Source organism: Porites lutea, chromosome 11, assembly GCF_958299795.1.
Source record: "Porites lutea chromosome 11, jaPorLute2.1, whole genome shotgun sequence".
NCBI classification, from domain to species: Eukaryota; Metazoa; Cnidaria; class Anthozoa; order Scleractinia; family Poritidae; genus Porites; species Porites lutea.
In genome coordinates this window covers 10,672,325-10,691,210 of record NC_133211.1, presented here as the reverse complement: position 1 = coordinate 10,691,210, position 18,886 = coordinate 10,672,325, and the positions used below count along the sequence as shown (strand labels likewise).

The window sequence follows — 18,886 nt, the reverse complement described above, 5'->3', positions numbered from 1 at the left end:
TGGAGCGAGAGTGACAAACAGCATACATTAACAAATATATATAGCTACATAGCACAATAGATAATTAACTAACACCAATAAGGGGTGATAATACCAACATGCCCAAGAAATAACACGTAGAAAGTCATTATCTCCTATACTCCGTACCGGAGATAATTTGCATTCTATACGATTGCATTGCGAAATCTGTAGTAAGAACAGACTAGATAACTGACTAGAACAGAGCAGACATTTATAGGCTCCGTCGACGTTTCAACATGCGAAAACTATTGAATACATACCTTCCAGTGATCCATTTATCAAGCGTTCGTCTCCTGACAGAAAATTCAAGGGTCAATCGTGAGCAAAGAAACGACAACGAATTAACCTACATGCAATACATGAGCGAGACGTGGACTCTTCAAGTCATCTCGCATATTACTGTTCAGAGCTATCAGTGAAATACAGTAGAATGACGATATCTCAAACTCTCGGTTTTTGTTTTTTTAAATTCCCGATATTGTGAACCAAACCTAAATTCCCTTCACCAGTCAAACACAGTAGTTTTACCCCGGTTCTTCAAACGTCCCGATATTTCGAAGAAATTTGCTTGTTTTGTAAAGCAATTTTCACTTTGTTTCCTTCGCATGCATAATAATTTTCTCGTCAGACCACGTTTTACAAAAAAGTGATTTCGACTGGGGTAGAGAGAGGAGAGATGGCGGCGAGAAGCAAAGGTGGGGTAAGGTGTAACGAGGGTGATGTGGAAATGTTATTGTGTTCGATTTCTGTTTTATAGTAGCTTTATTATATGATGTAGACGGCCACTCCGAGAGAAGTCTGAGGTTTACGAGTAGACCTGACCTGGATTGTACATAGTATACTTGTTTTACTCAATATGCGCTCTTCTACGCATTTCTCTTCAGTTACCGCAACTTTGTTTTCTCTTAACGCGAAACACATCTCAAGTAACCTAAGAACGATATCATTTCAAACAAGACCCAGTCTAAAATTATCGTCGTTTCTGCCTGTCGCGAGTGGCATGCTTCAATGGGTCTGTAGTATCAATTCCCAATTTAAACGTGGCAAGTTCTCTATTTAAGCCTTCTAAAAACATTCAAAACGTAATATGGTGTTCGCAGTCATGCCCTTTAATTTTGTAAATTTCATCTTTTAAGATAGCCAAAGATACTAGGAATAAAATGAATGATGCACGAGTTAATAAAGCCTTCTTACCAAATTTTCGAATTTTACTAAAACATTTACTAAAAAAATTGGATGCGGAAGTCATTGTCATGGTCTGTTTGTTTGAAAATTGAGCGTGTTATTTGTTTAGAATGAAGTACTGGCGTAAAATTTGCATTCTTGTAACATACCCTTGGGCAAAACGTTGGCTGCTAGAAAAAAAAAGTGAAATAAAATAACTGAAACTGTATTAGTGGAAATAATTTTTTGTGCCTACATGGTGTCTTCTTTTATCTTTGATAGTAAAGAAAAAAAGAACGTGCTTGGACCTCTGTTAGCCGACCAGGGTCTGGCTTAGTGCCCCAAAATATACTGTAGTTTCAATTCGAAAAATTCAATTTTCCAGAATGAAATAGCTTTGCCATAATATAGGACCTCCTCTATTGACCATAAACCGAAAATAATCGATCCAGTTTCACCAGAAGACCATGCAACTCTTAAATGTAGTTGTAATAAATGTCGTCTGTATAATACAAGCGGGAGTCTGAAATTCTATATACGAAGTGAAAATTAAATCTTTACGCATGGCAGTTAATCAGGTAAAAAACTGATTTCCCTTAATTTTGGTTCAATTTGTTTTGCCTGGAGATCTTACACTCAGGCATTCGTCGGCTTGGAGCGCGTTTCAAATGTAGTCATGCCAGCTGCTGCCTTGCCGAACTCAGTCGCGCTCACTGCCTACTATACTCAGGCGCAGAACGGTTAGTGCGCTAATTGCTCTGCTACACACTACTTGATTTCCACTTAGACGTCGTTCTACTGTAGTGTCAAACTCAGTTATATACTACGAATGCATTAAAACGTTCAGAAAGTATTTTAAAGTTTATTGAACCGTTTTGTTTTCGATTCGAAAACGGCTACGGAAACTATCGCGCTACTGTCGAGCTAGAGTCGTACTCAGCTACGCTTGAGCCAGCTTAGCAGAGAGGAAGCAAAGACGTTTGAAACGAACTGCAAAATTTCACCTTGTCCAATATACGCAGGATGTTTGAGGCACAGAAATTCTGATATAAGGGATGAACAGAAATTTTTCTGCGTGTAGTTATATCTAGGAACTAATAAATACCCAATACCCCAATACCTTTCAGAGAGGGCTCTCGGGACACTAGGAAATGTCGCCAGCTGGAAATATTTCCGGTTCCATGTTATTGCTCTTTACTTCTATCCTGAAGAAGTCCTTGATCGACTTTCTATTTTTATGGAGTATTTCCTCTCACGGAAATCTAAAGGCTGATCAAGTGCATAAAAATGATGACATGACTAATAATGATTTAGCTAAATAAAAGTAGCAAATGCCGTCATTATATTGTAGTTTTGGGGTCAAATCCTGACTCGTCCCCAGAGGTCTCTCAGTCCCCTATTAATATTAACGAGAGAAGCGTGGTAAAGGGAAGTGCGGGGGATAATGGGAAGGAGCAAAGACTTCCTTTACTCCTCCACCTTCCCATCGTCCCCTTCGCACCAGTGCCGTAATAGTCTCCCGCGACCACTCCTTGACTGAGTCAGTGGTCAAATCAAGCTGGACCCACACCCAGATTTGTCTCTTCACTGAGGGGCTTAATTCCAATTTTCCAACGGGCATGGTATTTTTGATACGAAAATTCCCTCCCCGGGAATTTACCGCTCTGGGTCTACTGAGATATTTAGCTCTACCTTTCAAATCAAACAAAACAGCTTTCTAGTCTTTGGCGATTAGTAATTTTACTATGTAAAGCTTGTCTTAATCTCACAGTATCATCCTGGATCAGACGAATTAAAACAATAGGTAAAGGCTAGACTGCGTTTACAGGTAACTGAACTAAAAGTGCTAGAACGCCAACTATTTGACACATTCACTGCAACTAAGGTGCTGTTTATTTATGTCAATTTTTGTAGATAATAATTAGTCAAAAGGTGTCTCCTGATTGCTCTTTATCTAAATAAAAATGTTCCCTTCAGCCGCCCACATGACTAGTCCTTTTAGGACCCCCCTGCCCCGCCTCATGCATTCCGCCAGACTTATTATAAAGAAAAAATACAATGATATTTTTCTCTTTAGACATCCTACAATAACGTTTTCAATCGAAAACCAATGTATGCGTGCGCAAGAACACCAAATGCTTTGGTCTAATGACGTTTTTGGATGGAATTGTACTTTCGGCGGTATGTAATCCTGAAAGGTTCAGGTCGCAGTTGTTACAAAAGAGGGATAACGTTATCTACTGGATAAGTCTCTATCCAGTGGGTGACATAGTTGGTTTTCCTAATACTTATTAGCGATTTGTAGCTAAAAAATCTGACGTTTATAAAATCTAAGGCAGTGGAGGAAATCCTTTCTCTTGGTCTCGCATCATTTCACAATGAAATCAAATGTTTCTTTTTTTGGGAGATTCGGATTTCCACACTATGAAGAGTGAAGGGCGGCTGGCATTACTTTTATAAACTAAGTACTTCCAATACATGTACTGCATTACGTGCTAATGTATCTATCCAGAATAACTGCAAACTTATCGTAGGTTTCTAATGACCTACAGAGGAAATAACAGCGATAACACGAGAGCTGTAATCAAGGTAATAACACACACCTTACTGTATTTCCCCCTCACCCTTCGGGTCGCAGCCTCATTTTGTGGGGAGCAGTTAACCTCCTCTTCATATTCACAATCAACCCGGGTGGCGATGTTAGTAAGCACACTTTTATTTATTCAAGAAAATATGCTACCTTTTGGCCCAAATCATGCAGCTACAACTGTATGAGAGGAAGAAATCAATATTTGGAAAGACCTCTCTCACTTCAACTTTAAATATTTCATAATTTGATGTGAACTGTTTAAAAAACGAGCAGGAGTGTATTATCAGGTTTAAAAACTCGATAATACACGACAACGAAATTTTCGAACGGCTTCAAAATCTCTGATACAGATCTCATTCTTGCACTAATATTTAGATTTGGGGTTATTTTGGCCTGAAAAATTGGACGTAAAGTTTAGTCGCATCTTTATCAGATATAAAGACACTCATTAAACATTATTTATATAGGAATTCTTTACTACGTTTTAACTCTTGCAGAACATATTTAATCACCCTGGCTTTATTTTTAAACTTGTTCTTATGGTCCATTCTCTTCCTCAATAGTCTTTGTAACACAACTAAAAGTACAGGCGCCAGTTATTCAAAAGGTGGATAACGCTATCCACTGGATAAAACACTATCCACTAGAAAGCGCAATTGGTTTCTCTAACACTTATTCGTGGGATAGTGATTTATTCGGTGGATAGCGTTATCCAACTTTTGAACAACTCAGGCCTGATGAATAACATTTCAGGTATAATCCTTGTGGCTTAATGGGTGGTCATGGAAACTTTCTGGAAAAGTGCATTCCCAGTTTAACGGCTAAAGACCATGACACAAATGTATTTCTTAATTGACCATCATTATTGAGTTCAAAAGATTGAACTAAATCCAAGGCAGTGTTCACCTTCCAAATTACCCGTATATTCAGCAATAAAATGGACTTCGGAACTAAATGATAAGCTTCTCATTTTCGATTGTTATTATTATTATTATCTTCATCATCATCATCAGCATTCTTTTTACTATTAGTATTAACCCATTTGCAATTGGGAATTTTGCTGAAACACGTCTTTTGATGCTAGCCAAGCCGTTTTCTGTCAAGACAAAAGGAAACCCTTCTGCTTAGCCAAAAACACCCAAACATCCTTTTTTAAGTGCGGGACTATCAGGCTGCAGTTCCAGTGTTCCAGATGCTAAATTGTAGCTTTTAAAGTTGGGGAATGCGGAAAAGTTAGCGATCCAATATTTCTTCAATAAGTCAACCGTTTTGATCTCTGCTCAAACACTTTTCTTTTTCCCCAACAAAGGAATAAATTTACCTTAAGACTCAAATGTTAACACATCGGGCAAAAAATCCTTGACAGTCAAATATTTTGCCTCATTAAGCGAATAAGGTCAAGCAGCAATTTGATTTCCTGAGTGAAGGTTTGGCATCCGCGGCGAAGTGGCTGTGACTAACCTTTTAGTGTGAAAAGACCTTTCTCTGTTCTGAATTCAGCATTATATTATCGCGGTCTTATTTCCGTAACCTTATTCTTCATACGAGCTCAGTTTTAGCTCTTCACGTGCAAAGACAAGAAATCTGCATTTCAAGGTTAAAAATACACCGTTAAAAGACAAAAAATGGAAAGAGAAAATTCAAAAGAATGCTCAGCTTTCCTTTTTGTGGAGAAAGGGAAGCTTTTCATCAAGAAATCGTCCTTCGAGGAATTCAACCTTGTTTTCTTCACGGCGGAGCCAATGGTCTGTTTTGAAATGCAACCAAGTCAGCGAAGTTTTTGCTGAATTTTCAGGTACATTTTGCACTCTATGGCAAAGACAATTACGTTTTTGAAAGGGAATTTATGTATTTTTAAATGTTTCATAGACGTTTTACAAATTTTTCTCTTCGGCGCTAAAGAAAAATTACAAAATGTGCCCTGATTTGAGATGGATTTTGTGTTGAATTTTGCCATGTGCTTAGCCGGTTTCACTTGCGTGAACGGATCCACGATCCAGATAGTGTTTTCCGAATTGCTTTAAAGGATTAACTTTTTGGACTTTGAATAAAAATTTTGAAGAAACGGCTTCTCTGTCTATTGTTTTGAGTTTGTTCATTCATAAAATTAGCTCAAAACACGATCGTGACTACAACTTAACATCCAAGTTTAATTTAAGCTTTTAAAATGCTTCTCACATTCATTACAAGCATCACTTTTTGCGAAGATATCAGGTTCAGGTTTTGGACACTTTTCGATACGCAGCTAATGAATTTTATTCGAAAATATTTTTCACTGTTTATTCTAGACTTTTAACATAAGAATTTTAAAAGCCTATTTGCAGTATAAGTTTACTGTGCAGATGATCAACGAGACATCGTTTTTTGAAGTGACAACTTCAAGAAGTTGCGAGGCCGTCAATGGGTTTCATAATGTTATGCACCTATCAATGTAAATCCCGTGGGGGGGGGGGGGGGGAGTGCGGGCAAGGGGAGGGGATTTGACGCCTGGGACTATCCCCGCTGTTGGGCTTTTGATCGTGCGAAGCGACCCCGGGGTCGGGACATTTGACTTTGACCGACAGAAGCCTGGTATCAATTCAGAAGCAGTTACCAAGTCCGTCCCTCGAGGCTTCCTGAAAGTCACGTTGTTGGAGAAAGGTATGAAGTTTTCATTTGTTTTAATCGCCATAATCCGATACTTTAAACTGTCATAGATAATGTCTATTTTGAGGAAGTTTTTATCTTCAAGTTCCCATCTGATTGTAAAACTCGACTGAAATCGAATTCCACCATGAAAGTCAGAGGATTTTTTATGGGTCACTGATCCGACCTGTTCCGACATGTTGAGCAGATGTTATAAAGCATTTTACGTTTTATTAATATTATACAGCACGGTCAATCTTCCTGAAGTGATTTTGTTGTTCAAGATAAGAGATGCTAGTGGAGAGAGAAAATACTTAATTACAGCGAGTAATTTAATGGAGCTTCCGTTAACCGTGAATAAAAGTAGTAACAACGTGTTTGAAATGTTCTTTTATTCGTTTTATATAGTATTATAGCATTGTTTGTTTAGATTTTTTCCCCTGGGGTGGGGGCTTTTTTGACACTTTTGATTGACCTTTCGTTTCCCACCCTGGGGAATTTGATCGAAAAATTTTAAAATTTGTCAAATCCCCACCCCTTGCCCGCACTCCCCCCCCCCCGCCCCACGGGGTTTACATTGATAGGTGCATTACGTTTGGCCCGGGTGGTAAGGCAATTTTATCGTGCTCAGTGTTTCGGTAATATTCCTAGTTTCAACCTTTGAAATGAAAGCTTTCTCGGCTTTCGGGAGTTTTTCCCCCGGTTGTCGGCCATTTTTTAAGCGGGCGCGGGAACCCGAAGGAAAATTACGTCACGTTGTTTACGAAGTTTGATTGGTCAGTTATCTGTTCTTCTCGTTCCAAATATGGTACTTTCGCAAATGAATAATCACGAGCATCGGACGAAGCAAACATATGAGAGTTACACGTTTCAACTCCTTATGAGTTTCTGTTGTAACTGAATATAAGCACAGAAAAAAAATCTTAAATGATAAACCAAAGAATCAAGAAGAAGATAACAAAGGGAATATAAAGGTCGGAAAGGGTAGTAAATTCATATTTCACGCAATTTGTTTTATTTTAAAGCCCTTTTAATTATTGAGATAACAAAAAGTCGCTCAAACATTGTTGTTATCTTGTAACATGTAATGTAAGCTTCTGAAGCTTGAAACCCTGCACTTTCAAAAGAGATTTAATGCGGACTGACTACCCCTGAAATATTACTCTGTTCATGATTATCTTTGAAAGTGAAACAAAAACTGTGGCTCTGTTGTTATTAAGCCTGTGGGGGAAGTACTTCTTCCACGTATATCCGGGACACTGAGTTCCAGCCTGTGTTAGCATCAGCAGATCCGTAACCGGCACAATTGCCGACCCAGAATCCCACGCGAACAGTACCCCTGTGGATTTTCTCACAGACTCCCTCTATGTGACGTGGACGGTGTAAGTCCTTTTTCCTGCCATGTCCATATATCATGTAGACCACTCCGTCAATGGCACCTGGTGTTGAACACTCTGCACCGTTGAAAGTGAAATACCATCGTCTGCAGCATCTATGGCAGTTGTAGAGACGAAGATTGCCACTATAAAAGACACGCAACCCAGTAGTGTCTGATGCTTTCTTGAAAATGCACTCCTTTAAAATGGCCAAAGGAAGAAAGATCAGCGAGGTGAACCGAAATTCTTTTCCGTTTTTTTTATGAATACGCAATGTATCGTGGGATCGCCTGAAGCCAAACATTTCAAGAATGTTTCCAATTTATCTCATTACACTACTCAAACTGTTGTATTTACCGTGTAAAAACGATGCGGAATAACAGTGAGACAGACAGGACCAAATCTGCACAATACAAAGTCAAGTCACGACGCTACAAATAGCTTTTACTTATAACAGAAAATCTTTAAAAAATCCTACCAATTTCTCTAGTACGCACGTGCGTATTTGCGTTACGGATTCTACGCCCCTGGGAATTTCATTCAAATTCAGACAAAAAACATATAAGTATATCTTAAACTGATAAATTAGACTTTCTCCCTTCATTTTGTATCATTCCATGGATAGCTCGCACAAGTTCCGAAAGACACTTTTTTTTTTCTCAAAGGACTCACCTCGAGTTTATAAACCTGAAAATACAAGACTCCGAGTTTTTTGAATGGCTTCAAAATCTCCGATATAGATTCTTCACACTTGCACTAATATTTAGATTTGGGGTAATTTTGGTCTAAAAAATTGGATGTAAAGTTTAGCCCTGTCTTTATCAGATATAAAGACACTCATGCATTAAACATTAACTTCTTTTCTTTTTTCTTTGTGAATTATTAATGAGCTTTTAAATCGGTCTTAACCGGACTTATTAATTTGCTTGGGATTAATTTATATAATCTACAACGACCAACTCAGTTGATACCTTTATCAGTCCGGAGTCCCTATTATCTTCCTTCTTAAAAACGCACTGTTTCCAATTACGAGCAAACGGTCCTGGAGCACCCTTTGGACCTGGGGGACCTTGACTTCCTCGAGCACCTGTATCACCCTTGTTTCCAGGGGAACCAGCTGAACCTGCTTCACCTTTTTCCCCACGTGGACCTGCTGGGCCTGCAGGTCCTTTAACTCCTTTGACGCCTGGTGCTCCCGGTCTTCCACGAACTCCTTCATCGCCTTTCTTTCCCCGTGGGCCCATGCGTCCTTCAGGTCCATGATTACCGGGTGATCCCGCGGGTCCAGGACTACCTGAGAGGCCTGGAATTCCTGGTGCACAGAAACACCCACCATGACCACGGGAACCATAAGGTAAAGTCTTTTGAGGAATACTCTAAATGAAAAATTTAAAAATTCATTCCGTTATAAATTCATGATCAATTGATTAAGTCAATCAATCAACGTCAGTCAAGCATCCTTAAATAAAAAATCACCGTTCATTCATTCTACCTCACTAAGTTCCGCCAGGTTGATAGTTCAGGTATCATTGAGTGACTTTCACTTCACATATATTACTACTATATATTACAATGTTTGTTTAAAAAACACACCTTGTCACGTGGTTTGCTGCTGTTGTTGTCATTTGCAGAACACAAGGTAATCAGCAGTAAGAGCAGCCCGCATAACACCGTAGCCAGCGGTATCTTCATAAAGGTTTGCATGATGAGGAAACCTGTGAAAACAGGAGAACGCTCAAAATTATGGCCAAATATTCTTTAAAAAGGCATCACTTTCAATGATTTGCTAACATTTTTTTTTAAAAAATGGGGATAACAAGCAACGCGAATTGATGATCTGTGGCGAAGTTATTATTTGTTTTGGAGAGAAAAAAAAATCAGTTTCATTCATCAATTTTCAGGCCGGCTTTTAGCATTACTTGAGAAAATTACCATGTCCTTGCAATTATATGTCGGACTTACACGGACGCTTAAAATTCTTCGACATTTCGTTGAAACGCTCGCTTAAGATTTTAGCGCTTATGATAGAACGTTAGCGACTGCTAAGCAATATTCAAACAAAAAAAGCACACACACACAACAAAACAAGGCTAGTAGCAGTAAGCCTTACATTGAATATTTCGAGAAAAGAAACAGTTCAAATTGAAACCAGACTGAAAAGACCTCCAAGCAATCGTTTAAGTAAACTGAGTATTGTAGTTTGATACGTGTTGGAAACATTGACTTAAGTCCTACCTTGCTTGTATGAACGACTGTAGTGATCCCAAGACGAATGATAAATTTTTTAACATTACCAAGGATTTTATGTCCTATTTTGACCAATTTTACATAAAAACGTGTTTTAGACAAGTTTGAAAGATTGTTAAATGTAAGTTACTAGAGGTATTGCTATTGGTTACATGTAAATCAGCCAGTCTTAATTGACCCGCAACTGAAAGGAGTCATATACTGCTTTTGTTTTATTTAAGTTGCAAGTTAAAACGAGTTGGAAGGCTCCATGACGTTAAACAATTATTTTGCAAAATGGCCAATGATAAGAACTGTTTTAAACTTCCTTTGAGATACAAGTTGAACCAAGTTTGAAAGGCACTGACGTGTTAATTTAACGAGCTATGGAGACAATCGTTCTCATTAATATCTGCACATGTAATTTTTTGAAAATTTTGTATGCGACAAATTTGCCTTTCAAAATATTTATCAGTGTAACGGTTCTTAAGACTCTTTGGAGGCTATTCAGTAAAAACCCGCGACTAAGAAGCTTCATTTTCCTAAGTTAGCCTAAACAGGTTCTAATATAAATGGTAATTAGCGCAAAGTTTAGGCTATTTCGGTTCTTAAAGAGGTTCTTGATTGATTTTCTGAATAAAAAAATACGTTGTAACTAAGACTCTTTTGTTGTATTCGGCTTCTTCCAGGGCGGATAAAGGTAGGGCGGTGAAACGAGCGCGTCCGAGCAAAAAGGTGTGATGCAGTGGACTGGCACTATGTTTAGAAATGTTGCTTGTTTTCGACTTCGGTCGGGGCTTGCGATGTGGTTTGTACATAAGACACTGCCGCTGTCACTGAATTATGGCGCCTTGATAATTTGTTTTCTTGCACTTCTTCCTCGTTCCTTTGTGCTGGTACGCTGTCTCCGAGAGGCAAATGTTGCTATTTTTTGCGGGAGGTTTAGTTGGAGTAGACAAACATTTCTTTCAAAGGGTTTCTTTTATTACTTCCATGACTCTACCACTGAATTATATTTTCATTCTGCTACTCGCCAATGTCGACGTGATTCCAAAACAAAAACAACTAAGTACTGTCTAAAGCACGAACGAAAATCTCTTTCATGTCATCCATGGCAAAACTAAAAGACAGCAGATCGTGTTTCATAACTAGATGACGTATATTTTATAAATGCGTGCAGCTCGTGCAAGGTGAAATTATGCTAATTTCAATCACCATCATCCTTCTTTTTAATTTTGAAAAAACATCTCATACGTCTTTCTGTTTCTTCGAAACTTCAAAATTAGTTTCCCCTCAGTTTTTACTGTTTACCTTGTTTTGTTTTAGAGAGAAAAACGGAGAAAAAACCTTACAACTAACCTCAATAAATTTTGTTTACATGCGGTTGCCGGATTTGCAACGCATTGCGCGAATCGCCATGTCGCGTTGCAAACGAGAAGCAAAGTTTGAAGAAGTACAACGCCACTATATCAATATATATCAATCTAATTTTTTGTTATGTTATATAAAATTTACCCCCCTTTAACATATGTAAAAATTGAGGTTAAGAAGTGTTAAGCTTTTGCAAACGAAACGGTGAAACACGATTAGGTGATATTTAGTGGAAGGAGGAGGTATTCAACACTTTCAAATTAAACTCAAATTTTGGCATTATACGACCAACAAGTTTGACCTATAGACGTACAGACACAAACATATGAAACTGTTTATTGATATTGTTATGAAACGAATTTATCTATTTAACATTGTAGCCTGAAATTACAGAAAGAAAATAGGATTTCCGGTTTGCAAAAAGGAAAATTTCGCCGGCCTTCAAGCGCACCGGAAGCGCGGAAAGAGCGCTCGTGCCAGTCCTACTCCGCATCACACATTAAATGAAGAGCGGAGCGCTCGTTTCACCGCCCAACCTTTATCCGCCCTGGCTTCTTCCTTACATAAAATCACCGCATACCAATACATTCCAGTTGGATTGATGAACCACTTATGTCTCGGCCAAACAGGGATATGAATGTTGACTTTTTTTATTTACCCATATGTACAAAATTTTTTAAAAACATCTTAAAATTAGAACCTGTTTTAAATTTTAGGCTAAACGGGTTCTTGTGTAGAAGGGCCTAACTGACACAGACAGTGAAACTGGAAAGATATCCTCGTTTTTATTATTTTTTTTCTTAATCTTATCTCTGACGCTTTTGATTCCTTGAAGTAGCTCAGTCAGTTCTGGAAAATACCCTTTACTGGATTTTTGGTACAAATCCAAAACTACTGCAACGCGCTTTTTTGTTGGACAGACCATCGTATATTAACTGATTAACACACGGTAGAGTAGCTTTAAAACATTTGAAAATTCCGAAAAAAAAAATTATCTGTCAAGTGTTCAAGCACTGTTTAAGTGAAAGAATTTTAACTGATTTCACTCTCGAGAGTGACGCTAATACAGCGAGAGGCTAAATTATAATCAGATCGCGAGAGGCTTAATTTTGGGAGGATTAATAAGTTTTAGAAGAAAACGATTCTTAAAATATTTGCCTTTTGACGAGTATATTTCTAAAACATTTTCTAAAAAAGTCGACGGAAATGTTCTTCAAAACTTCACACTGACACGGTTTATTATGAGGCATTCAACTTACCTCTAAGATTTCCAGTTGTACCACCCACAGTGTCTCAGTAGACAAATCAATGGACTGCAGAGAAATAGGAAAATTGTGATTAATACGTAACGTAACTTTTGAAGAATCCATGGTTAAGTAAAAATATACAAACCTACTCTGTTCGTTTTTCAGCCTTAAAATTCTTGTCTTGTCTTCGTTTTTCCGACTATTTTGTGATAGTCATGAATCATTCTATGCTCGTAGAAACAAGTTTAGAGAACATTGTACCTATGTTCCAACGAGCAATGCCATTGGCTGAAGTGTTTGTTTTCTCAGTGATTCATCCAATGAAATGGCATCTTTTACTGCGAGCCACAGTATAGGTGTAGGGTAATCATGGATCTATTACCTTGCACTTGGAAAAAGGGAAGAAATTCCCTGTTTTTATAATTATTTATTTAGTTTCTTATTTAAACATTGATACTGCACTCTTGTTGTCTCTTTACGACCGGAGGAAGAAATCTATAGGAGATTATTAAACGAAATACCTTTCTCAATTTTCATATGGCGTCACCAATCCAGAATTGGTTTGAGTGGCAAATTATTGAGTGAAAACACTTTTCATAACTAAATGTAAACGAAATGAAAGATCCGAAAGTCGTGGAACTTCTAAATCTTATTACACGTTCGTTCTCACTCAAGATCTGCTTCAAAAGTCACACATAACCCGAAATCCCTCTGTAACAACCCATCTATTGAAGATTTTTCGTGCTCGATGATATATATTTTCTGTCCTTTTATTGGACGACTTTTCTTTTAATATTTCTTTAGATTCTGAACCGTTCATTTTTCGTCTTACTTGGCGACGTAACCCTTTCTTAGTTAAGAACGTATAATAATATGTATTGGGATGATGGTTTCAGTAAAACTGAGGAAAATAGACTAAAAAAAAGTATGGATTTTATGACGCGTGGCTCATTTTGTATCAATCACTTTAATTTCTAGTTCCGATCAGAATACGTCGATTTTTACGTCTGGGCTATATTCAATTGTTCTTTTTAACGACACTTTTAGTTTCTTCTGGTTTTATCTTTGATTGGACACATGGTCAACGAAATGACATTGAAAAGAATCAGAAACTGATGCGAATGCGGTTTCTACACGATTGCATTGAGAAATCTGTAGTAAGAACAGACTAGATAACGGACTAGAACAGAGCAGACATTTATAGGTTCCGTCGACGTTTCAACATGCAAAAACTATTGAATACATACCTTCCAGTAATCCGGCATTTATCAAGCGTTCGTCTTCTGGCGGAGAATCACGGGTCAATCGTGAGCAAAGGGACGGCAATGAATTAACCTACATGCAACTTCTGGTTGAGCGAGACGTGGATTTTTCAAGCCATCTCGCTTATTACTGTTCAGAGCAATCAGTGAAGTACAGTAGAACCACGATTTCTCGAACTCTCGTTTTTTTTTTTTAATTCCCGATATTTTGAACCAAACCTAAATTCCCTTCACCAGTCAAACACGCTAGTTTTACCCCGGTTCTTCAAACGTCCCGAAATTTCGAAGAAATTCGCTTCTTTTGTAATTAAAGCAATTTTCACTTTGTTTCCTACGCATACATAATATAAATTTTCTCGTCAGACTACGTTTTACAAAAAAGTGATTTCGACTGGGGTATGGAGGGGAGAGGTGGCGGCCAGAAGCAAAGGTGGGGTAAGGTGTAGGTAGGGTGATGTGGGAATTTTACTGTGTTCGATTTCTGTTTTACAGTAGCTTTATCATATGGTGAAGACGGCCACTCCGAGAGAAGTCTGAGTTTTACGAGTAGACCTGACCTGGATTGTACATAGTATACTTGTTTTACTCAATATGTGTCTTCTTTTAATGACGCCAGTGAAATGCGCTCTTCTACGTATTTCTCTTCAGTTACCGCAACTTTCTTTTCTCTTAACGCGGAACACATCTCAAGTAACCTAAGAACGATATCGTTTCAAACAGGACCCAGTCTAAAATTGTCGTCGTTTCTGTCTGTCGCGAGTGGCATGCTTCAATGGGTCTGTAGTATTAATTCCAAATGTAAACGTGGCGAGTTCTCGATTTAAGCTTTCTAAAAACATTTAAAACGCAATATGGTGTTCACAGTCATGCCCTTTAGTTTTGTAAATTTTACCTTCTAAGACAGCCAAAGATACTAGGAAAAAAAAATGAATGATGCGCGAGTTGGTAAAGCCTTCGTACAAAATTTTCGAATTTTACTAAAAAATTTACTCAAAAAATTGGATGCGGACAGTCATTGTCATGGTCTGTTTGTTTGAAAATTGAGCGCGTTATTTGTTTAGAATGAAGTACCGGCGTAAAATTTGCATTTTTGTAACATACCCTTAAGCAAAACGTTGAATGCTAGAAAAAAAAAATGAAATAACATATCTGAAACTCCTTTAGTGAAAGTATTTTTCATGCCTACATGGTGTCTTCTTTTATCTTTGATAGTAAAAAAACAGAACGTGCGTGGACCTCTGTTAGCCGACCAGGGTCTGGCTTAGTGCCCCAAAATATACTGTAGTTTCAATTCGAAAAATTCAATTTTCCAGAATGAAATAGCTTTGCCATAATATAGGACCCTCTTCTATTGACCATAAACCGAAACTAATCGATCCAGTTTCTAGTTATAATAAATGTCGCCTGATACAAGCAGGAGTCTGAAATTCTACAACGAAGTGAAAATTAAATCTTTACGCATGGCAGTTAAGCAGGTAAAAAACTGATTTCCCTTAATTTTGGTTCAATTTGTTTTGCCTCGCGATCTTACACTTTGGCATTCGTCGGCTTGAAGCGCGTTTCAAATGTAGTCAGCTGCTGCGTTGCCGAACTCAGTCGCGCTGACACTGCCTACTATACTCAGGCGCAGAACTGTTAGTGCGCTAATTGCTCTGCTACACTACTTGATTTCCACTTAAACGTCGTTCTACTGTCGGCTCAAACTCAATTATATACTACAAATGTATTAAAATGTTTAGAAAGTATTTCAAAGTTTATTGAGCCGTTTTGTTTTTATTTCTTTGTTTTGTTTTCGATTCGACAACGGCTACTGAAACTTTCGCGCCGTACCGTGGCGCTAGAGTCGTACTCAGCTACGGTCGAGCCAGCTTAGCAGAGAGGAAGCAAAGTCGTTTGAAACGGACTTGCAAAATTTCACCTTGTCCTATTTTCTTAGGATGTTTTAGGCACAGAAATTCTGATACGAGGGATGAACAGAAATTTTTCTGTGTGTAGTTATACTTAGGAACTAATAAAACGCAGCCCTTTGAGTCCAATACCTTTCACAGAGGGCTCTCGGGACACTAGGAAATGTCGCCAGCCGAAAATATTTCCGGTTCCACGTTATTGCTCCTTACTTCTATCCTGAAGAAGCCCTTGATCGACTGTCTATTTTTATGGAGTATTAGCTCTCACGGAAATCTAAAGGCTGATCCAGTGCGTAAAAATGATGTCTTCCACCCATCAAAGCTAAGGAGCAGAGCATATCACGCAAACTACGTAAACCCCCGATGGTACATTGTATATCATAACCCGTTCTTTTCCCCAGATTACTCTATTTAAATTAACTGCATTAAAATAAAAACAGATCAGCTGTAGTTAATTTTTCAATAATCGTTTGTATGCCGGATTCCCATACGAAAATGAAGGTGATGCTCGTCGTCACATAATTTATAGGAGTAGAAATTTCAGATTTTGCTCTGACTTAGGGTGTTCAGAAAGGAAAGCGATTATTTTTAACCCATAAAAAATTGCTGAGCGTCGAGCATAATGATTTAGCTAAATAAAAGTAGCCAATGCCGTCATTGTGTTGGAGTATTGGGGTCAAATCCTGACTCGTCCCCAGTTGTCTCTCAGTCTCCTATCAATATTAACGAGAGAAGCGCGGTGAAGGGAAGTGCGGGGGATGATGGGAAGGAGGAAAGAGACTTCCTTTCCCCTTTCACCTCCCCATCGTCCCCTTCGCACCATTGTCGTACTAGTCTCCCGCAACCGTTCCTTGACCGCTTACAAAATAATAAGAGACGACTTGGGACGAGTTAGTGGTCAAATGAAGCTGGAGCTACACCCAATTGAGAGGCTTAGCTCCAATTTTCCAAGGGCACGGGCACGGTTTTTTTTAATACGACAATCCCTCCCGGAAATCTATCTTTCTGTATCTACAGAGATATTCAGCTCTACTTTTCAAATTAAACGTAACAGCTTTCTTCTTTGGAGATAAGTACTGTTGCTATGTAAATCTTGCTCTTAATCTCCCAGAATCATCCTGGATCAGTCGAATTAAAACAATAGGTAGAGGCTGCTGACTGCTCTTATAATTCAATTGCTAGAACGCCAGTTAGTTTGAACACTCACTGCAACTAAGGTGCTGTTTATTTATGTCGAATCCATCAAAAAAGTTTTTTAGATAATAATTTGTCAAAAGGTGTCCCCTGATTGCTCTTTATCTAGATAAAAATAATGTTCCCGTCAGCCGCCCACATGACTAGTCCTTTTAGAACCCGGCCCCCCTGCCCGCCTCATGCATGCCGCCATGCTTATCATAAAGAAAGAATACAATGATTTTTTTTCTCTTTAGACATCCTACAATAACGTTTTCAATTGAAAACTAATGCATGCGTGTTAATTAATATTAATTGTACTTTCGGCGGTATGTAATCTTGAAAGGTTTAGGGGTCTTCAGGCCCCAGTTGTCACAAAAGAGGGATAATGTTGTAATGATGACGTAGTTGGTTTTCTATACTTATTAGGGATTTGTAACTAAAATATCTGTCGTTTAAAATGTAAGGTATTGGACGAAATCCTTTCTCTTGGTCTGGCATCATTTCACAATGAAATCAAGTGTTTTTTTGTGACATTCGGATTTCCCCGCTATGAGGAGTGGAGGGGCTGGTATTACTTTTATAAACTAAATACTTCCAAAACATGTACTGCATTACCTGCTAATGTATCTATCAAGTATAACTGCAAACTTATCGTAGGTTTTTAATGACTTTAATAGCACTAGAGCTATAATCAAGGTAATAACACACCTGGCTGTATTTCCCCCTCACTCTCCGGGTCAGCCTCATTTTGTGGGGAGCCGGTTAACCTTCTCTTCATATTCATTCCACCCGGGTGTGGCGATGTTAATAGGCACACTTTTATTTATTCAAGAAAATATGCTACCTTTTGGCCCAAACCGTGCAGCTACAACCGTACGAGAAGAGAAAATAAATATTTGGAAAGACCCATCTTACTTCAACTTTTAATATTTCATAATTTGATGTGAACTGTTTAAAAAACGAGCAGGTAGTGTATTATCAGGTTTAAAAACTCGAGGCGAAGCCAATAACTTTTCAGCCTGATAATACACTACTGCGAGTTTTTCGAACCGCTTCAAAATCTCTAATAAAGATCAACTCATTCTTGCACTGTAAGAATGATTTAGATTTGGGGTTATTTTGGCCTAAAAAAATTGGACGTTAAGTTTAGTCGTGTCATTATCAGACATAGAGACAGTCATTAAACATTAATTTCTTTTGCTTTTTCTTTATGAATAATTAATGAGTTTTTAAAAATAGTTATTAGTAATAAGTGACTGGAAGTAACTATTAAAGTCAAGATAGAGCAAGAACTTACTCAGGCAGCAGTTGGAAAGCAGTCCAAACCACTAAAAGTAGTGAACCCTGCAGCGGTGGGAGGTAAAAACGAGCCACCCAAGAAGAAGGGAGGTGGCAAAAAGAAGAAGTAACTTCATCATTTGAAGCTGTGGCAATGCAACAAGTATGGATCAAGATGCATATTAACACGATTTGTGTATTTATCAAAATTTATCTATTCCTTAGCAGCAGATGTAGAATAGTATTGAACAACTTTTGTAACCAATATTAACCTTTTGTATGCTCCTCATAATATTACCTCATGAGGTAATGAGAGTGGGAGGAATTCTTTACTACGTTTTAACACTTGGAGAACATATTTAATCACCCTGGCTTTATTTTTAAACTTGTTCTTATGGTTCATTTTCTTCCTCAATAGTCTTTGTAACACAACTAAAAAGTACAGGCCCCAGTTGTTCAAAAGGCGGATAACGCTATCCACTGGATAAATCACTATCCACTAGAAAGCGCAATTGGTTTCCCTAACACTTATTCGTGGGATAGTGATTTATTCGGTGGATAGCGCTATCCAACTTTTGAACAACTGAGGCCTGATGTATAACTTTTCAGGTATAATCCTTGTGGCCTAATGGGTGGTCATGGA

General features: G+C 38.2%; 2 protein-coding genes across 2 annotated transcripts in view; both read right to left on the bottom strand.

Moving 5' to 3' along the window:
• Positions 1-161, bottom strand: part of LOC140952997 (uncharacterized) — a 1,430-nt gene extending 1,269 nt beyond the window's left edge. The window contains exon 1 of the mRNA XM_073402469.1: positions 1-161. This exon is cut by the window's left edge and continues 748 nt beyond it. Within this exon, the coding sequence (XP_073258570.1) occupies positions 1-28 (28 nt within the window). The 5' untranslated portion in view covers positions 29-161.
• A 7,383-nt stretch (positions 162-7,544) lies between these two features.
• LOC140952995 (uncharacterized) lies at positions 7,545-12,863 on the bottom strand. The gene is made up of 4 exons (XM_073402466.1): positions 12,633-12,863; positions 9,370-9,491; positions 8,748-9,152; positions 7,545-7,975 (listed from the first exon to the last, which is right to left on the bottom strand). Exons 2-4 carry the CDS (start codon positions 9,478-9,480, stop codon positions 7,616-7,618), a joined length of 876 nt encoding a protein of 291 aa, XP_073258567.1. The 5' UTR covers positions 9,481-9,491; positions 12,633-12,863; the 3' UTR covers positions 7,545-7,615.
• Between the last annotated feature and the right edge of the window lie 6,023 nt (positions 12,864-18,886).